Consider the following 21,244-nt stretch of genomic DNA (forward strand, 5'->3'; position numbering starts at 1 on the left):
AGTGATGTTTTTGGGCCTTCGCTGGGCAACACAGACTTTCAACTCCCTCCAAAGATTTTCTATGGGGTTGAGATCTGGAGACTGGCTAGGCCACTCCAGGACCTTGGAATGCTTCTTACGAAGCCACTCCTTCGTTGCCTGGGCGGTGTGTTTGGGGTCATTGTCATGCTGAAAGACCCAGCCACATTTCATCTTCAGTGCCCTTGCTGATGGAAGGAGGTTTTCACTCAAAATCTCACGATACATGGCCCCATTCATTCTTTTCGCCACATGGATCAGACGTCCTGGTCCCTTGCCAGAAAAACAGCCCCAAAGCATGATGTTTCCACCCCCATGCTTCACTATAGGTATGGTGTTCTTTGGATGCAACTCAGCATTCTTTCTCCTCCAAACACGACGAGTTGAGTTTTTACCAAAAAGTTATATTTTGGTTTCATCTGACCATATGACATTCTCCCAATCCTGTTCTGGATCATCCAAATGCTCTCTAGCAAACTTCAAACGGGCCCGGACATGCACTGGCTTTAGCAGGGGGACACGTCTGGCACTGCAGGATTTGAGTCCCTGGCGGCGTAGTGTGTTAGTGATGGTAGCCTTTGTTACTTTGGTCCCAGCTCTCTGGAGGTCATTCACTAGGTCCCCCCGTGTGGTTCTGGGATTTTTGTTCACCGTTCTTGTGATCATTTTGACCCCACAGGGTGAGATCTTGCGTGGAGCCCCAGATCGAGGGAGATTATCAGTGGTCTTGTATGTATTCCATTTCCTAATAATTGCTCCCACAGTTGATTTCTTCACACCAAGCTGCTTACCTATTGCAGATTCAGACTTCCCAGCCTGGTGCAGGTCTACAATTGTGTTTCTGGTGTCCTTTGACAGCTCTTTGGTCTTGGCCATAGTGGAGTTTGGAGTGTGACTGTTTGAGGTTGTGGACAGGTGTCTTTTATACTGATAAGGAGTTCAAACAGGTCCCATTAATACAGGTAGCAAGTGGAGGACAGAGGAGCCTCTTAAAGAAGAAGTTACAGGTCTGTGACAGCCAGAAATCTTGCTGGTTTGTAGGTGACCAAATACTTATTTTCCACCATAATTTGCAAATAAATTCTTAAAAAATCAGACAATGTGATTTTCTGGATTTTTTTTTTCTTTTTGTCTCTCATAGCTGAGGTTTACCTATGATGAAAATTACAGGCCTCTCTCGTCTTTTTAAGTGGGAGAACTTGCACAATTGGTGGCTGACTAAATACTTTTTTGCCCCACTGTATCTCCTGACAGTGTGTGTGTGTGTGTGTGTGTGTGTGTGTGTGTGTGTGTGTGTGTGTGTGTGTGTGTGTGTGTGTGTGTGTGTGTGTGTGTGTGTGTGTGTGTGTGTGTGTGTGTGTGTGTAGGTCTGTCAACATGAAGCTGATACTCTCCATGTTCGTGGCGGCCGTCTTGCTCTCTGATGTCGAAGCAGGTCATGTCGTTCCCACGTCCCCCCTTCTGTCTCCCCTTCATCCAAATCCCTTCGCTTGATTAATTTCACATTTCTTTCGTCTTAAACCATGTGGCTTAACCAAAACATTTTTTTTTCAACCTCACTTTGCACTACAGCACTCACATGTTCTGCAGGAAATGCGTTTTCTAGTTAATCCATTTGGTTGAATCAATGGCGGAGCAACATTCACGGTGATGAGGTTAGACGAGGCCCTGTTGACCAGCTGCTCCTCACTGATCTGCAGGCCGCTCGCTGGTGTTTCCTGAAGAGACCGCCGACAGCCTCGTGGAGCTGACTCCCGCAAAGCCGCTCAGCCTAGACGCCTTCACACTCTGCCTGAGGTTCGCCACGGAGCTCAAAGGGAAGCGTGAGGTCATCCTCTTCGCTTACCGCACGCAGAACTTCGACGAACTCAATGTGTGTCGCGAGACGGACGGCAGGTGAGCTGCTGGATTCCAAATGCTCCCTGAAAAGATATGGCGTCCATGAAATCATTCCGGAACGAATGCCCTTTATTTATGTGGAATTAATTTAAAAATTCATTAAAAAACACAAGACGAAACATAGAATCATTTTAATAAAACGTATGCAGGGAAAACATCAATTTCACATACATGAAATGGTTAATTACTACAAAACAAAGAAGTTCCTCAGAACATGGATTCTGACTGCCTCTCTATTGTTTAATTCAGTGATGACGTCATTGGCCGTGTTCAAATCAAATTTTAAAGCTAATTTTAAGAAAATCTGGCAAAAACAAAATACTAACTGGCACCTTTCCAACAACTGATCGGGAGCGAATAAGCGAGGCTACGAAAAGCCTAGAAAGTGGTTGTCATGGTTTTCCCATGGAAGAGATGAGAGAAATACTTTGGCCTCCTCATCGTTCCACATGTACCTGTTGATGCTACCAGCCTCATTTCCAAACGGTAGGAGAAAATCTGGGAAGGCACCATTGGAAAAGCCTTCCTCTATTAACAACTCAGATGGGTTGCGTACGCGTGACTGAACGTGAAAAGGTTTCCGACTGAAACCCCAGCAGCGGTCTGGGGTTCATAGAAGCAAAAAAATCAACTTTGAGTTCCAGTGAACTAACATCAATGATCTTCTGAGCCGATACTCGTCCACATCTGTGTTCACGGCGTGTGTTTGTTGGTTTTTAAGGTTGTCCCTCTACCTGAGCGGACCGGGGGCTCTCTTTGAGGTTCCGGAGCTGGGACCGCTGGCGAACCACGTGTGTTTGACCTGGGACTCGCTGACGGGGCAGACCACGATGTACGTCAACGGCTGGAGTTCTGCGTCCCAGATCTTCCAGAAGGGCCACAGGGTGCAGCCAGGGGGCAGGGTGATCCTGGGCCAGGACCCCGACAACTTCCTCGGGGCCTTCCAGGCCGAGCAGAGTTTTGTGGGGGAGATCTTCGGGGTGAACATGTGGGACCGCGTTCTGCCTTCACACACAATTCAGCAGCTGTCCACTGGGCAAAGTTTCCCAGATGCCAACGTCCTTGACTGGGCCACGTTGACTCTTATACTCACTGGGAGCGTTGTTGAGTTTCAGAGAAGCTCCCCAGATCTGAACCCCATCCCCCAAACACCACACTAACAAAGCCACCGTGCATCATGACGTTGTGTGTCTGGGGTTTGTTTTAGTCTCCGCGGGCCTCGGCCGATAATGTAAGAAATACATCTGGGCTACGACTGTTCATCAAATGCAATGATTAACGAACAGAAGGGCCCGACAAACCGACCAATTACAACACCGGGGCTGATCGCTGGAGGCGAGGCGGGGGATTAAAGGACATCATGTCTACTGACATAGATTCACAGGGGCCGGTTCTAGCCAGTATGTAACTGTCCAACTGTGTCAATTAATCCATTTGTTTATTTCGATGGAACAAAAACCTTAAACACAACAAACCAGTTTCACTACTAGCTTCACTAGCTATAATAGCTTCAATAGCTACACTAGCTTCAATAGCTATACCAGCTTCACTACCTACACTATCTTCAATAAGTGTAATAGCTTCCCTAGCTATTGTAGCATCAATAGCTATCCTACCCATCCTAGCTACCCTATCTTCCCTAGCTATCCTAGCTTCACTAGCTATGCTTACTATTCTAGCTTCACTAGTTATCCTTTCATGTCCCTGAAGCTCCAGTGACCCTAGAGCCTTAACGCGATCAATATGGTACATAAGTATTTTAGGTATATTAGGAACCAGCTCCCTCTGGATGCAGCAAAACTTTACATGCACTCCATGATCTTTTCACACATCTCATACTGTTTTACAAGCTGGTCACAAACTGGAAAAACAACACTTGCTCCACCGCAAACACTTTACAAACAAACACTCAAAGTACTGGACAAAAAGCCAAGTTTTGTGTTTCTTGCCGATGTATGTTTAGTTTACAAAATAATGAACGATTTGGCCGCTCCTCCGTTGAATGAGTTTGTGTCACTGCGCTCAGCCAATGGAAGCAGAACTAGAACGTCTAACAGAGGGGACTGTGTAGTACAGCACAGATCCACTGAGGTTGGCACATCCGTATTTTCAGTTAGAGCCACAAAGTCTTGGAACTCAGTACCAAGCGAGATAAGAGAGTGGAACACCTTTGCTGGTTTTACATTTAAGATGAAGTCATGGCTGAAATTAACCCAAGCATGTACCCATCATGCATAGACTGTAGTCTTAATTTTGTGATGTCCTGTTGTTGTGGTGTCCCAATGCTGTGCTGTTGTTGTTGTTGTTGTTGTGGTGCTGTCCTAATGTTGTGATTTTATTGGTCGTATTGTGTTGCGTTTTACTGTTGTAAAATTGTTTGTTATTGTTTTTATACTTTAGTGTTAGGTTTCCCTTTTGACAGAGATGTTATCCTCTGTTTCCTGCCCAGGGACTACAGATGAAAATGAGCTTATAGCTAACTCTGGTACTGCTAATAAGCTGTGCATTGTCCCTGCTAAATAAACAAATAAATATTGGGGGGGGGGCGCATAATCAGTATAATCTATTATTGATCAGGTCCAGCTATTGATCAGGGCCTCGTTTCCCGATGACGATGGATCTTCGCTCATATGATCATTCTCACGATGGATCTTGCGAACCATCGTGAATTTCTTTGGAGCGTTTCCTGAAACTCCTCTTAACATGAACGCGCGTTCACTGGACTCACGACGTTCGTAGGATTGTAACTGTCCACTGACATGGTGCTGAAACGGGCTATGTAGGATGGGGAGACGCAGGAATGTCGCAGGAAAATGGGGTTAAAAAGGGTTAAAATATCTCCCATTCAAGGCCAACAGCAGAGTAGCCTACGAAAAGAATAGACTGAAATAATATGAATGCTAAAGATATTAAAACACAATTGAGTAGGCCTAGGCCGCCTTATGCTATATCAGTCCTAATCCTGAACGCACTGTGCATACATTTTTCCACGGCATTTCCCCCCCTGAAATAATTCCATATTACAAAATCCAAAATACCTTCTGTGACAACTACATTTAACTTAATGTGCTGATTTCTGAAACATACTTCGTGCAGCAAAGAGAGCCGACTTTATCTGATTCCGCATAAGGTTTCATTGATTGGCGCGCACTCTCTAGTCTAGAATTTTTGTAGACATTAAATATGCAACGTTCCATTCATTCATTATCATTCAAACGCAGAGGCTAGGCATTGACACACAGCTATTGCTGACCCGATTAGGAGAGCTTGGTCTAGATCCTGCCCATATTGTTGGGCAGGATGAAGTAGGCTATAGGTCTTTTTACACTGCCAAGCCGAACCGGCAGTAACATCTTGTTATTGAGTTATCCTTAACATCTTGTTATTGAGTTCATTTTGTTGAGTAATATTATTCAACAAGATCAAAAATATAATGCAAACCAGAATGAATAAAACCTCTTTTTCTAATGTCATTGCGCGACGGCGAGTATTGCTCACCTCTAGCGTCTCTAGCGTGGAACTACAATTTTACGAGGATGGACTACAACAAGTTCGCTTTCGATCCATGTGTTCTTGTATTGATTTCAATCAAGTTGTCGCCAACAGTGAGTAACTTAGGTCAGACTTGGCCAACGGGAACTACTCTTGTTTAAGAGTAGTTACGGGTTAACTCTTGTTTTGTCAATTTTATTTTCTTCTGCATTAGCGCGTCTCTCATGTGTCTTCGCGTAGAGTCGGTAAACATCGACTTTGTTTTTGGATTGTTGCTTTAAATATTGCCACCGTAAAGGATTATGGGTTATAAATCTCCCCTTTCCTTTCGTAAAGGTTGGTCAGGAGTAAGCTATGCTAAAGGTGGGTTAAAGTTTGCATCGAGGCACCTTTCCTAAGCACTTTTAGAATTAGAAAAACCTTTCCGTGTCATCTCGGAAATTAAATTTTCTAACCAAAAAATTGAATTTGTAGAGGCCTCAGGACCACACCAACGTTGACTGTTTGCAGTGTTCTTTTTAGAAAAAGGTTGCCGAGTCAGAATCGCTTGTAACTCACTTTATTTGGTAAAGGTTTGGACTAGTCTCTATGAAGCAAAAGGAGGGGAATTGTATTGTAAAAGGAGGCACACGTGGAGATACGCTTAGTAGGGCATCTGATGGATGCGTCACCTGGAGCGTTCTGGCCACCTGGGCTAAGTGTTGTGACTTTAAAGGTCCCATGGCATGCTACTTTATGGATGCTTTGATATAGATAATAGTAGGCCCCAAACACAGTATTTGAAGACGTTACCGAAATTCAGCCGTGGTGCAGAATTACATCCACTACGAGCCAGTCGCACATTGAGCTTTCCCCAAATGCGCCGTTTCGGTGTCTGTAGCTTTAATACAAATAAGGAGGAGAGAGGTGGGTCAAGGCGGAGGGTGGGGGTGTGGCCCTGAGCAGCTTGCAGCCACGGTACCATGCGCTCTGTTTACAGTGGGTGTGTATCTTTAGCCGTGTTCTGTAAATATTCTAGAACACACGGGAGTCCTGGAGCTCTATATCTAAATAATATCATATTATACATAGATATCCTCGCGACAACCGGCGGCATGTCACAGTTCATACTTAAGGGAGTCAAAGCCAAAGTTCCTTTCCCCCAATTCCTTCTCAACCATGGCTGAGATAACCCCAACTACAGTCTTGTTGCGGAAATACAAGAGACGTCAAAGAACCGACGTGTTATGCGCCATAACAACAACAGCAAACACTTGCGTAACAGTGTGTGTAATCACACACACACACACACACACACACACACACACATGTGGCGCTCGCACGGTCGTGGCTCATTGGCGGGCCAAATTCTCTGGGCGGGCAAGGCAGAGAAAGGGGATGAGCTTAGATCCTTTATGACGGCATATGGGACCACATTTCAAATCAGCGCGCTTGAGCCTCCGTTTTTTCAAAGGCGAGCAGAACACCTAGTGCTCTTTTTACACCGAACGCAAGTTTTAGCCACTGGGGGACCATAAGCAGGCTAGGGGAACTCATATTTATGTTAGAAAACCTCATAAAGTGAGATTTTCATGCCATGGGACCTTTAATACTGGGCAGGCGTTGACTCAGTTATGTGCTCTGATTGGCTAAGCATAGTGCTGAACTCCCGCCTCCTGGATACCCGTATGTGTACTCTGTGCTAATCCCTTGCGGCTATGTGTTGGCATTGCAACTTGGTTTGTGGCTTGGTTCTGACCTCTTGTGGCTATGTGCGGGAATTACACTTGTTTTTGTGGCCTTGAGCGTCTGGGTTTCTCGAACACCTGCGCCGCTCGTATCTCTAGAATTGACACATGATGAATGGCTTCCTGTATGAGCTGGACGCCTCCCTAGGATGAGAAAGAAGCCTCTCTAATTGCTAAGGAGTCGGACATATGTGGCCTGTTGGTATGAATGTGTGAATTATGTTACATGTTAAGGTGAGATGGCTTTATGCAATCCTGGAGAGCAGTGCCCAGCTGCTCCCAATACCCTAATGACCTAGCTCCAACCAGGTCCAGGACACTGAAAGAAAACACACACACACACACACACACACACACACACACACACACACAGAGCCCCCTCACCCCATAAAGAAAGTTTCCCAAAGGGAACCCTGTCCACCTACCATGTTCAACTCTTAACAATATACATTTTACATATAGGATAAAGAATTGAACACAAAACAATGAAGACTTCATAGGTTAATTCATCATTAGTTAACAAAAGCCCCCCCAGCACTTTGCTAATTTCTCTCCTCCATAGAATCACATCCAATCTCAGCAACTGGTACCTTGAAGCACTTAAAGAGAGAAACAGATACATAGAAAATGAAGAAATATTGGACTAATAACTGCCATGGGGCTCTGGACAAGGAATCAACAACAATATGGTCCTTTCCTTTTATATGACGAATGTCCAGAGACAGTGGAGAAACAAGGACCACCTAATAATCCTCTGATCTGGACCACGCACTGAGTTCAGAAACGTCAACGGAATGTGGTCCGTGTACGAACACAGGGCCTTAACCCACATAGACTTCAAACCACTGCAGGGACCAAAGCTAATGCTTTCTTTTCTAAAACCGAATAGTTACCCATAGGCAATACCGATGCCAATTATATTTCTTGCAGAAAAACTCACAGGTCTTCCAATGCCTAAATCCTCCCACAGCAATGCTCCCCCCTCACCCACGTGACTGGCATTTACCGTCGGTTTAAAAGGTTTATCCATGTGGCGTAAAGGACAGCAGCACCACACACACCCTGGCCCTTACAGTTTGTATAATCTAGGCAGGGAACCTTGCAGAAAAGGGGTTAAGAACTCTGCACCAATGGACAGATACCATTACCAACCACAAATGCAACCCTAAAGTCGGTTGCATTGGTGGTTGATTAATTTACATTCGCAATTTGCAAGAAATGCCACACGAGGGCGCTATTAGCCATGCAATATCCATGAGGGAGTGAGTGAAGAGAACAACGTATTACTTCATAGTGCCAACAACGTAACATCTGGGCGACAGTGGGATAGGCCCAAAACTGGAAATGAATGCAGCACGAATGAATAGTTTTATGTTCGAGTAAATGTGAGGGTATTAAGACTGAACCCCGGGCAGAGCTGGGGTTCCGTCACCTCCAACCAGTCAAACAGAATATAGTGAAAATATGTCCAGGGCCAGGATTGTATATGAATATTAAGTACATTATTGACGTTGAACCTCCTGGTTTGGTTTCTCAATGGTCTAGTCTAGGGTGGTTCCTCTGGCATTGACGTCAAAGTACGTGGTCGAGTCTCTCTTGACGTAAATGCACTTATAAATTGAAAGTGGCAAAGAAAAATAAGTTTCGGTTGATCCCGGGCACACCCAGACCCGGACCCACAGGTCCCGGACCCAAAGGACCCGGACCCGGACCCATCACTCCGATATTGACTTGTGTCGGGTTTCTTGATGTATACAAGAAACACGAAACCTGAGAGTGACGTCTAGGTGTGATGTGGGTGGGGGTGGGGGGTGGGCTCTAGCAGGTTTCTAAGGGGGTGACAAGACAAGGGTGCGGAGAGGGAGTTACCGGAGAGGCAGTCGGACCTCCTACGAGCGGCATGCAGCATATAGCGGACGCATGTAGGCCTACATATGCTCAGAAAGGGCACATAATCACTCAGCTGTTCTTTTAAATTGGACGTGGAGCGGTGGTGTCGTTGGGTGGGGAGATGGAAATGCGACGGGCGGACAGCGGACCGACGACACTTTCAGTAGCCCACAAGCAAACTTTGAACGAGGAATTCTTCCCACAGGTCGGCCTATAGGCTATGGGATGCGTTGAGTGGATAGGGGCATCGTTCGAGGATTTATCGCGGATAGCACCTGTTGCGCAATGGTAATGGATCATCTGTTCAGGAGGAAGCGGTCCGGTCTGCTGAAGACTCTGATCAGTGTGTCCCTGGTGTTGGTCAGTCTGCTGATGATCCAGAGATTCAACCGTGTGGATAAGGACGACGAGGTTGGGACGACTCTGAGTCACGCGAGTTGGTTGTGCGGATCGCAGTGTGAGTCTTCGAAAGAGAAGCTGCCCACCAAAAGCCGCCCGACCAACGACTCCTCGGCAGTGACCCGCGAGGAATCGGAGGCGCCAAGGCGGGCAAATGCGTCCAGCGCGCCGCCAACGGCCGCCTGGAACGTGCGCGTAATGAACTGCAGCGAGGACACCTCGGTGAGGACGCAGGACTGGTTCCAGCGTCTGGACTCACGTTTTCACCAGTTTGTGCTTCACAGACAATGCAGGTACTTCCCGATGCTGATCGACCACCCGGAGACGTGCAGGGACGGAGACGTGCGCCTGCTTATAGTGGTGAAGTCCGTCATACAGCAGCACGACAGGCGCGAAGCCGTGCGTAAGACGTGGGGACGGCAGCAGACCCCGGGAGGGAGGAAAACAAAGACACTGTTCTTGTTGGCCAAACCGTCGGACGACAAAGACTCGAAAAACCTGCAAAGGCTTATCGAGTACGAGGACAGGATCTACGGGGATATTCTGCAGTGGGACTTCATGGACACGTTCTTCAACCTCACTTTGAAGGAGGTGAACTTTCTTAAATGGTTCGACATTTACTGCCCCGACGTAGAGTTTATATTCAAGGGGGACGACGATGTGTTTGTGAACACCGACAATCTGCTGGATCTTATTGCTTTTCGGGCGGGGGAGAAAGACGCGAACTTGTTTATTGGCGACACCATCTCCAAAGCCAGCCCGATTAGAAACCGCCAAAGCAAATACTACATCCCCAAAGAGCTGTACAACAAACCCTACCCTCCGTACGTCGGAGGTGGAGGGTTTCTAATGTCTGGCCAATTGGCCAGGCGACTCTTTGTGGCCTCGGAGGATCTGGAGTTGTTCCCAATCGACGACGTGTTTTTAGGCGTGTGCCTGGAGAAGCTCCAGCTGGCCCCGGAGAAGCACCCGGGGTTCAAGACTTTCGGCATCACCAGGCGCAGGTCCGTTCGGATGAACAGCGAGCCCTGTTTCTTCAAGGGTCTCATCGTGGTGCATAAACTGAGTCCGCAAGAGCTGCTCAACATGTGGACCATGTTGCAAAACGAAGAGCTGATTTGCGCAAGGAGGACGTTGGTGTGACGCGAGGCAGTGAGCCTTACGCACGGAGCATATGCATACTTTCCCCGTCATCTCAAGGAGGCCAACTAAATTTACTTAATATTTGTTGGTTAAAGTAACCCCTGCAGAGTTTTTTTATTTAATTTTCTTACAATTTGGGAAACAACTTGTTCCTAATGTGACACACCAAACATAACTTATTATTTCTCTCAGCCAATGTAGGCCTATGGTCCGCATTCTGGCATGCGCAACCACTCATTTTAGTCGTATAGGCTCCTATAAGCTATTAAAAGTAACACTGGACACATTGCACTCATGGTATTGGGGTTAGACCATGGATGAAAAATGTCCAGCAAATGACAAATCTTATTCTAACGACAAGGTATCCGATAACTGCATGACGCCTGAACAGGTACAATCGTGCCATCGTTGTTCTCAGGGTAGATCTAGCCTCGTGGTGGATACCAGCTCATTCATTCAGCACACTCGAGAAGATCGTATGAAAAACTGACCAAACAGAATAGATTTACTTAATGAAAAGGTTGCAAATGACTCAAATTGATCAATGCAGCCGTGTGGGAGGAATGCGTTACACACGTGTTTTATTTAATAAAGATGATTGTTGATGGTATAGGGTTGACGTCTAGGTAAGTTCATTTTTAGTCATTGTTTAATTAATGTTCATTTTTAAAGGGTTGAAGGTTAATTTTAAAGTTTAAAACCAAAGATCAAACTGTACCTCTGTGTGTGTACATAGAACTGCACAATTCAATAGACTCTAATTCATGTTTAATTGCTGAACGAAAGTACATTTTCATTGGGGAATTCGATAGATTAAAAGGTCTGTTGCAGATGTTTAATAATTAAAGTGTGTTTGCATTTATTTCAAATTCATGGAATGGTTGTGTTTAAATGTTGCTGAAGGGTATTCACAGCAATTGGTTTCAAAATCGAAATTACAGTAGGGTGGCATAAATAATAACTCATATTTTTGGTATCGTCGTTTCACTTTATTACACAAAATAATTAGAAGATCAGAAACAGTGAAAAATATATTTCACACAAAATACTGAGAAAGATGGACGGTCAAAGCGCAATTCTAATGGCTCTATAGTTTACAATTTCAATGCATTCCAAAGCAGACAGAATATCCTACTTTCAATACAAAGTAGAACTCAGGTGACTAATTTTACGGGATGTAAAATTACTATCTTAAATTACTATCTTAAGTTTTCCCGTTTTTGGGTCCAAAAATACAAAGAGAAAAATATTTTTTCTTCATGTTGAAGTGCAACGTGTTCTATCCAAACAGGACGTTCCATGCAAATGCCAAAAAGGACCATATGTGTTCACATATTCACAAACATTTGTTACTACAAGACATGTCAACCTAGAACTAAATAAGATAATTCTACTGACCAGGTAGCGTGTGAACTATATGGCCCTTTGAGACTGTAATTGTAAAAAAGGTCTGTACAAATAAACGTGAGGACCTTCTGTAAAAAACATCTTGCCCAACGTGATTCATGTGATTTGCTGTGTGCTGTTCACGACTGAAACCCGGACCTGAGAATGTTAGATGCCGTATCTTGTTGTGAAATATGAAAAAGCAACACTTTGCATCACGTGGATTTTAGGTCAGGATTAAGTACTTGAAATAAGGATGCGTAAACAAGTGCTGGAATCTCATACTGTAGATTGTCATTAGCTGAAGGCCAAACCACATCACATACACTACAGAGTGTATCTGTATAAAAATCAGTGAGCTTCTCAAAGCATGATTATCTTGGCCAAGTGCTGAGGCATTAGAAGATTACACAGAACGACAAGCAGGATGAGCAGGGACAACTTTGCATGAGAGATACAGAGACAGATACAGAGGGAGGGAGGGACAGCTACAGATACAGAGAGACAGGGAGAGAGAGAGACAGAGACAGACAAGAGAGACAGAGGGAGAGGGGGAAAGAGAGACAGAGACAGGGAATTGGGGCAAGAGAGAGAGAGGGGGAGGGGAAGAGAGACATGAGTAGAAAAATGTAAACAGTTCCAAAGCTTCAAGCAGCATATTGTAAAAAGCAGCAGTCTCTACCAATAGAGCAAGCCAACAATCTAGATCCTCTCCTTGATGTGCATCCGCTCTGATTCTCTTAAAGCCATAAACACCGGGCTCTATGGTTCTGGAGCCATGCCTGGCCCTTCCAATCATTGAATCATCCAAACTAAAGGTCATTTTACATCAAATATTGTATAAATATCTTTCAAGGACATAAAGCTACCAACATTTCAAGTCATTTTTTATGGCTCCGCCAATTGAGAGTCACACACATTCTACCAACCCCACCTGAGGGCAGCCAATCAGAGCAGTGATTATTCCGGCCCCCTGACCTTGGCGTTTGGTTACTCATTAATGTGACATACTGACTCTGGGGTGGGGCCCCTACTCCTCCTCCTCATCCCCTGGCTGGAGGCCCAGGGTGGGGGTCACCGCTGGCTGGGCCGGGCCTGGGCTCTGGGGGCCCTGGGCTCCAGGGCCGGGATCTGGCTGGTCCTTTTCACGGCCTTGGATCTGGCCCCCTCCGACCAGGCCTGCCTCAGCCTGGCTCCTCCCACAGCCTTACCTGGACAGACAGACAGACAGACAGACAGACAGACAGACAGACAGACAGACAGACAGACAGACAGACAGACAGACAGACAGACACCCTTCCTTTGTCATTGGGCCTATGATGTAAACATGCAGAGGGCAGTCTGGTTGAGTGAAACTGAAAGTTGATGCAGGCGGTGGGGGTCATGCAGGTGATAAAAGAGATTTGCTCAGGTAAGCAGAATTCGTGTCACTCGACCTAAACAGGTGAAGATCAGAACAGGTTGTTCCCAGGAGGGGCCCTGGGTCTCCCAGTTTGGAAAGCCCTTACCGTTTGACGTGAAAACCAAACTACAAAATAAATAATGAATGCCTGATAATAGTACAATATAACAATACCCGAAATGTAGTCATTCAAGGGGAAAGTATATCCTAGAATGTTCAGTAAACAGTTCGAAAAAACTGTTATAGGGGAACAAAATGTGCATGTAACATATTAGCAACAGCCCATTCCGGCTGAAATGGCCACTATTAGCGCAACCTTGACGCTACACACACTCTCGAGCACAAACAGCCGACACACACCGTGAGGTTATAGAGCCGCACTACTAGAACTTTATGGGGCTTTGGTGTTGGATGCTTGGAAGAGGCGGGGCAGGGGAGGGGAGGAGGGGGGGGGGGGGGGGGGTGGGGGGGGGGGGGGGGGGGGTGAATGAATGAATACGCCACCTTGTGCTGGCTGCGTCGTCTGGGATCCAACGGCCCTCCGCGAGTTCTGTTTACAGCCCTCTCTTCCCATGAGGTGAGCCTTCCAGGCCTGCAGACGCAGGGGGGACAAAGTAGCTCAGTCAGGTGGCCGACACTGTGGGCCCAGTGTAGGGCCGGGCCACGGAGAAACCACAGTACCGCTGCTAGGGTCTCTGCCTGCCCCTGCCCCCCCCCGCCTACACCCCAAGAGCGGGGGGACCGACCCCCTAGCCGACGGTGGAGCCCTAAGGTTGAGCTCTAACCTTGTTCGAACCGTGCCAGGCTGTCTGTGTTCGATTCCAGCATGGCGGAACCAGAACCATGCAAGACATAGACACACTCCGGGAGTTGGAAAACGACTAAATTAACATATTTATATATTCAAAACTGTCAAGTATGTGTGTGTGTGTGTGTGTGTGTGTGTGTGTGTGTGTGTGTGTCAAAGTGAGGGGGAGAGGAAGAGCGTTGTGGCTCTGAGTCAGTTTCCTGGCTGAGGCACCAGACAGAGGTACCTGAACATGTGGTGTCTAACGTAGGCCTGAACTTAAACCCGTGCAGAAGGTCCCCCGCTGCTTCCTCATATGCTCAGCCTCAAGCTCTCAGCATGTGAGTGTGGTGACCGATAGCAGGGTGAGGCTGTTCATTTGAGATTTTTTTTAAATCATCATTGCATTTGACAGTTGCTTCAATTATAGTTGCTGCATGACAGGCACCGGAAGCAGAAAATGGTAGCCCTCAAAACCTATTAATATTGAATCCTTAATAACCTTTTCATTAAATAAAACGGTCAAATAACTTGTCTATTTTTTCTTTTATATGGAAATGAACTAGCCACTTAGATTCTTACCGAACAAAGAGATAATGTGTTCACTTTTTGTTGCGATAATTCAACACATTTTTTTTACAGACTTTAGGGTAAGTGATCTTTTTGCAGTCAACCACAACAGGTAGTGGTTTGGGGCGATTTTAAACCAATCACAAGGCAAAGAATGTGAGCGGTTCTGCCTATTGGACCGTTAGCTGGACAGAGACCCTCTGTCTGCTTTGAAGATAATTGTAGGAGTTTTCCTACACCTGTTTGCTGTCCCCTGATATTAGGGGGGGGGGAAGAGAGAGAGAGAGAGAGAGAGAGAGAGAGAGAGAGAGAGAGAGAGAGAGAGAGAGAGAGAGAGAGAGAGAGAAAATTGTGGCTTGACGGAGAGACAGAACGCACCCCCGCTGCTTTCAATCTTACTTTATCTTTCTTACCAAACCATAAAGTCAGAGAGGAAGTGGCTTCGCTGACCCATTTCATAGTGAAATTTCTTTAAGGTATAGGCCTACGAAGATAGTGGGGAAGAAAGTCTCAGCTGTACTAAAAACTTAGTTCCTTAGTATATTTAGTATATTTTAATCTTAAATACAGTTCCGTATTCCTCTTCAGCGGATGAAGTGTGTGTGTGTGCGTGCGTGCGTGCGTGCGTGCGTGCGTGCGTGCGTGCGTGCGTGCGTGCGTGCGTGCGTGCGTGCGTGCGTGCGTGCGTGCGTGCGTGCGTGTGTGTGTGATTACCTTACCTGATATGAATAAAAACAACAACATTTGTTTGCCCTCCATCTACAGGTATATGCTGATGATAAACATTGACTGTGCATTTCCAGACACCTCTAGAGGTTGTTTTGGGTAACATAATAATACCCATGACACATTTTGACATGCAAATGTTTGTTTGGTTAAGCCCTCTCTTTCGAGTGCGGGACAAAGGAAGAGCAATACAATTAAGAATGAATGGACGAAGTTTGAGGTTACAAATGGACCGGCTGCCCATGTTTGAACCCTGAGCTCACTTTGTGACCGCGGCCATTTAGTGGTTCATAGACAGGGTGACGTGCAGCCTCACCTTCTCCCCGGGGATGAAGTTGTTGTGACACAGAGGGCAGTGGTTGGAGCCTTTGCCTGGGGCCGGAGCTGGAGGAGACGCGCAGGAGTCAACGGAACGCTATTAACAACACTTCAATGGGGTTAAACAGCACCCTGCCATTAACAATTAGACCGGAAACTTTGGTGAATTCATATTTTAATTCAGCTGTTTGGGAATTCTAACAATGTATTTCTTCATATATGTTAATAATTGTTTTATCATAAAAAAATTTAATTCCTGAATTAATCTGATATGTTTTATAGTGTTATCTTATCTTTAATTATTTGGCTACACACATATATATATATATATATATATATATATAGCATTTTCTTTCATTACAAAAACGTATTCTTAACCAAATCCTTATCCTAATTAAATTCAATGAAAGTTGTTCAGCATTATCTTCCCATCGTCGTCCCAAGTGTTTCCCTGAGCAGCCGTCGAGCGGATCTCGCTAGTGCTAACGTTAGCAGTGGGCGCCATTAGCATAGCATAGCATAGCATAGCAGCAGGCTAGAGGCTCACGGTTGCAGGCGGGCCCCTGGGCGTGGCGGGCCAGCTCCTGGGTGGGCAGGGCCTCGGAGCAGCGGGGACACTGGCTGAAGCGGCCCCTGCTCTCACACTCCCCCAACAGATGCTCCGTCAGGCTGGCAATCTCCACCACCTGGCAGCGCGCACACACACACACACACACACACACACACACACACACACACACACACACACACACACACACACACACACACACACACACACACACACACACACACACACACAGGTGTTGGAATGGTGGTAATTATACGTGACGTATGAGACATTGTTGTGACACAGACTTTCAGGTTCATGCAGGAATACAATAAAGATGTAGATTAAACAGAAGGATAATTTTTGAAACATTGACAAACAAGGTGTGTGCGTGTGTGTGTGTGTGTGTGGTTTTTCCCATTACATTTTTACGAGATGTGACTTCAGTAAAGGCAGCTCGAGGCTGTACAGGAGCATGGAGGGGCGAGGCATCGTGCTAGGCCCGTCATCAAGCCGGCCGAGTTAACTTGAATGTTAACAGTGTATTATACTGCACAAAAACATCTGTGCAGTGCAGTAGTGAACCGTGACTCTTAAACCTTGGCCCACTGACAAAAAGCAAACCACCTTAGCTAAAGGGCTGATTATGGTTCCACGTCGAAGACGCAAGGGGGTTTACGGACCCATTACGTCCTTGCGTACCCTCCTTGCGTCCGCCTGATGTGCGCCTCCCAAAAATTGTAACCTTGCGTCGAGGCGACGCAGCAGCAAGGGCTGTGATTGGTCAGCTCACTAACACCTGACGCAGAACCAAAACTGGTTCACGACTGCGTCGAAGCGTCTGCGTGGTCATTGCGTTGCATCGACATGGAACCATAATCAGCCCTTTACTGTGTCCTCTCTATAGTACTGCAAAAGTAACTTATGACAATCCCATCTCTGAAACAAAAATGCATACGCTAGTCCAGCCTTAGCAATGCAGCGAGCAAACAGCACGGAGAGGGTGTGAGTCATCACTAAAACTAAACACAGCGATCTCTTAAGCTTAATGCAAATTTGTCCATAGACAGATAATTGCATGATCAAACAAGCTGATGAATATATAGACATACAGTTTATATAGACAATGGCCCAGGGTGCGAAACAGATGACAGCAGACAAATCGAAGAATCCTAACAGTTAAGCTTTTGCTCCTTAGTTGATAGCGTTATCATCGACAGGTATCGCAATAGTTGGTGGAGTTGAAATGCCTTTCAGAAAACTGTGACTTTCTGAAACAATTTTAGCTGTGGGTATTTTAGCCGTCTTCCTATTATTTGTTTGACAGCGTAGACACAGAAACAAGGTCCTCCTCACAAGCGGTTACGTCACTGGTGACGGCTGCCAGCGTGCCGAGTGTGTCCTCTGGTGCGGTGGGTCACAGTGTGTTACAGTGTGTCACAGTGTGTCACAGTGTGTCACAGTGTGTTACTGTGTGTCAGTGTGTCACAGTGTGTCACAGTGTGTTACTGTGTGTCAGTGTGTTACAGTGTGTCACAGTGTGTCACAGTGTGTTCCTGTGTGTCACAGTGTGTTAGTGTGTCACAGTGTGCCACAGTGTGTCACAGTGTGCCACAGTGTCACAGTGTGTGTCAGTGTGTGTCAGTGTGTCAGTGTGTTAGAGTGTGTCACAGTGTGTTACAGTGTGTCACAGTGTGTCACAGTGTGTCACAGTGTGTGTCAGTGTGTCACAGTGTGTCACAGTGTGTTACTGTGTGTCAGTGTGTTCCTGTGTGTCACAGTGTGTTACAGTGTGTCACAGTGTGCCACAGTGTGTTACAGTGTGTCACAGTGTATGTCAGTGTGTCAGTGTGTCAGTGTGTGTCAGTGTGTGTCAGTGTGTCACAGTGTGTTACAGTGTGTCACAGTGTGTCACAGTGTGTCACAGTGTGGTTACAGTGTGTCAGTGTGTCACTGTGTGTCACAGTGTGTTACTGTGTGTCAGTGTGTTACAGTGTGTGTCAGAGTGTGTCACAGTGTGCCACAGTGTGTCACAGTGTGTCACAGTGTGTCACAGTGTGTTACAGTGTGTCACAGTGTGCCACAGTGTGTTACAGTGTGTCACAGTGTATGTCAGTGTGCCAGTGTGCCAGTGTGTCACAGTGTGTCACTGTGTGTCACAGTGTGTTACAGTGTGTCAGTGTGTTTCAGTGTGTCTCAGTGTGCCAGTGTGTGACAGTGTGTCACAGTGTGTCACAGTGTGTCACTGTGTGTCACAGTGTGTTACAGTGTGTGTCAGTGTGTCACAGTGTGTGTCAGTGTGTTAGAGTGTGTCTCAGTGTGCCAGTGTGTGACAGTGTGTCACTGTGCGTTACAGTGTGTTACTGTGCGTTACAGTGTGTCACAGTGTGTCACAGTGTCACAGTATGTGGGGCCCCATGGGTCCTACCTGTCTGCACTCCTCACAGCGCCGCAGCATGGGACAGTGCTTCCAGTAGTGCAGATCCAGCTGGTCCTCCGTGAACGCCTCGTCCCTCTTACCACAGAAGATGCACAGGCTGGAACGACACAGAGCGCCCGTTTAGCCGAATCCTTGAAGAGATTGGCCGGCGACCGTGGGGACTCTCATGTTCAACTTACCGCTCCTATGTTCTGAGTTAGCTTAGCAGTCATTCTTTGTCTTCCATACACGTATATATATATTTTTATAAGATTCAGGCCCCGTCCACACGTGACCGATCTTTGGGTAAAAACGCATAAATCTTGGGCCGACCGTCCAGACTGATCCACTTTTCTGAAACCAGGTCCCGGGGTGAGGGGGATAAGTTGAAACCGGACCTGTGCGTTTTCGTGTTTAGGATTCGTGTGGACGCCTGAAACGCATACGATGAAGTCATCGCCCCCCCACCAGCTGGGCGATGTTAGAATTGCGTTGAATTATTATTATTATTTTTATTTGTACTATTTTTGTAGGTTTAAATACAGCCCCTTGGTAAATGTAATTACTAACTTTACATTAAAAAGTATTTCTGCACAATCTAAAAGGTATAACAACTGCTATCTCCTCCTCGACTGAATGTTTGCATACAGCGCGCAGGCTTGAATCGCTCCACCTTTCTTTGTGGAGAACCAGCGCCTTCGATATGGACTACAGCGTTTCAACAGCTCGATGAGTTTTCGCAATGAGTCCGTCTTTACGGAGATATTCCTGAACCGATCAACGGAAAACGGAGGGGAAAAGATTGTTTTCGCCCGTGTGGACGGGGCCTTATTTTTGCGTTTATATGCTTTATTATAGAGTGAGAAACACAGGAAGGTATGGGGGATAGACGGGAGGACATGCTTCAAATAACCAGGGCCAGGGATCGAACCCGGGTCGCTGCGATCAGGACTGAGCCTTAATGGGACGCGCTCTGCCGGTGAGCCACCAGGGCACCCCAGTGTCTTCAATACTTTACTTTCGGTACGGTACTGGTCGTCGTCACCATGCTGGGCTTCCACTGGTGTTGGGCCATTTCCGCTGTGTTGCTCCATTTATGTCTTTATGTATACGTGTGATTAATTATCATCAGGCGTACACACCCTCACGACGGTGTGTGTGTGTGTGTGTGACTCAGTATCCCTATGCATGGATAGGATCCTGAGTCACGTTATGTTATCGCACAACCTCAACGGTTACTCGGTGGTGGCTCGTACATCAACGCAGGACCACAGCGCACAACGCGTTCTTTGATAAGATAGCCAATCACTCTGCGGCATATCAAAAACTTGACTTTTTTTTCGTTGGAACAAAGCAACATCGCTATCCCTTAAATTGTTACGAATACAGAGGTATTTGTAACTGTTTAAGTGATAGAGATGTTGTACTGGGTCATTTCGCGTGTGATAAAATGTACATGCTATCCGTACAGCACTCAGAGTGAATATTATTGAGTACTACTAGGTCATTTGGCTGATGCTTGTTGACTCCCTTTAGATTCAGATATGTTTCTTTTTGGAGTAGGGACGTAACCCATAATAGAGAACAAAGCGGTCCACGGGTGACAGTGGAAAGACAGATGAGTATAAAGAATGTACGATGGTCTAAGACCCGAGTGTCAGTGTGAGCCCAGGTGGCACTTAGCCTAATTATCAATGCAAAGACTTTGAATGACGAGTGATGGCTGGTTTAACCTGTAGCACATCGAATGCTCATTGTGCGCATTGAATGCTCAGTGTGCAAAAGGTTTGCAGTCTCGCCCCGCCGTGAGTCATCACTCTCGGTCATCTGTCTCGGGCCAGGGGCTGTTTGGACAGCGATAATCCACACACTGCACTTTAAATAGATCTATATCAAGATCTACCTATCTTTCTATATGGTGAATGACATACTTGTCCAGGTCTCCCACACCAGGCTGCTCATCTGCTAATAGCTTCTTTTGGGACACCTTATCAGCTTCTGAAAAATAAAAACGATTTGTAAAGAGTATGTAATACTCCATAGATGAAGAGATGGAAATAAAAATCAAATAAAAGTGTTTTCTACGTTCAGTGGCAGGTTTTTATGTTAGAAGTGATGAGAATCTTTCTGCAGTTTCTTTGATCAGGGAAACTAAACTGCTTTATTCTTTAGTAAGGCAAACAAGGAACTGGTACAGGTCTGATACCAGACATTACAAATTGGATCTTGTTCCAATTCTTACATAGTGCCAATGCTTCTCTGTTGGCTGAGACAACTCAGGGCTTTGTGTCCCGTGTAAGCCACAATACTGTGCCTACCTGTTGGGGGGCCAGCCTGCGGGGCCTCCGTGGGATCGCTGGGGGCCTCCTTGGGATCGCTGGGGGCCTCCATGTCAAGCGCTGGCCCCTCAGCAGAGTCCTTCTCCTGGTTCGGGGGGGGGGGGGCAGAGGGTCAGGGTTCACAGAGATGTGAGCCATCAGGTACACCTGATGGCAGTGTCATCAGGTGTACCTGATGGCTC

The 21,244-nt window shown here is 46.3% G+C and overlaps 3 protein-coding genes across 3 annotated transcripts in view; 2 read left to right on the forward strand and 1 right to left on the reverse strand.

The window, feature by feature from the left end:
* Positions 1-1,395: 1,395 nt before the first annotated feature.
* Positions 1,396-3,077, forward strand: LOC307079815 (C-reactive protein-like; the record flags this gene model as incomplete). The annotated part of the gene is made up of 3 exons (XM_079742322.1): positions 1,396-1,453; positions 1,719-1,914; positions 2,639-3,077. 3 exons carry the CDS (start codon positions 1,396-1,398, stop codon positions 3,075-3,077), a joined length of 693 nt encoding a protein of 230 aa, XP_079598448.1.
* Positions 3,078-9,031: 5,954 nt separating this feature from the next.
* b3gnt7l (UDP-GlcNAc:betaGal beta-1,3-N-acetylglucosaminyltransferase 7, like) lies at positions 9,032-12,393 on the forward strand. Its single transcript, XM_079741688.1, has one exon. It carries the CDS (start codon positions 9,312-9,314, stop codon positions 10,566-10,568), a length of 1,257 nt encoding a protein of 418 aa, XP_079597814.1. The 5' UTR covers positions 9,032-9,311; the 3' UTR covers positions 10,569-12,393.
* Positions 12,394-12,579: 186 nt separating this feature from the next.
* Positions 12,580-21,244, reverse strand: part of cep104 (centrosomal protein 104) — a gene marked incomplete at its 5' end in the record, with an annotated part of 30,240 nt that continues 21,575 nt past the window's right edge. Inside the window, 7 exons of the mRNA XM_079741686.1 lie at positions 12,580-13,165; positions 13,861-13,948; positions 15,756-15,823; positions 16,305-16,443; positions 18,733-18,841; positions 20,655-20,721; positions 21,042-21,147. Coding sequence (XP_079597812.1) covers positions 13,029-13,165; positions 13,861-13,948; positions 15,756-15,823; positions 16,305-16,443; positions 18,733-18,841; positions 20,655-20,721; positions 21,042-21,147 — 714 coding nt within the window. The 3' untranslated portion in view covers positions 12,580-13,028. The remainder of the gene's footprint in view (positions 13,166-13,860; positions 13,949-15,755; positions 15,824-16,304; positions 16,444-18,732; positions 18,842-20,654; positions 20,722-21,041; positions 21,148-21,244) is intronic.

Source organism: Pollachius pollachius (assembly GCF_949987615.1).
Source record: "Pollachius pollachius genome assembly, chromosome: 8".
Taxonomy (NCBI): Eukaryota; Metazoa; Chordata; class Actinopteri; order Gadiformes; family Gadidae; genus Pollachius; species Pollachius pollachius.

Excerpts from the sequence above, each read along its gene's own strand:
- b3gnt7l (XM_079741688.1), top strand. The coding sequence starts at position 9,312 with ATGGTAATGGATCATCTGTTCAGGAGGAAGCGGTCCGGTCTGCTGAAG.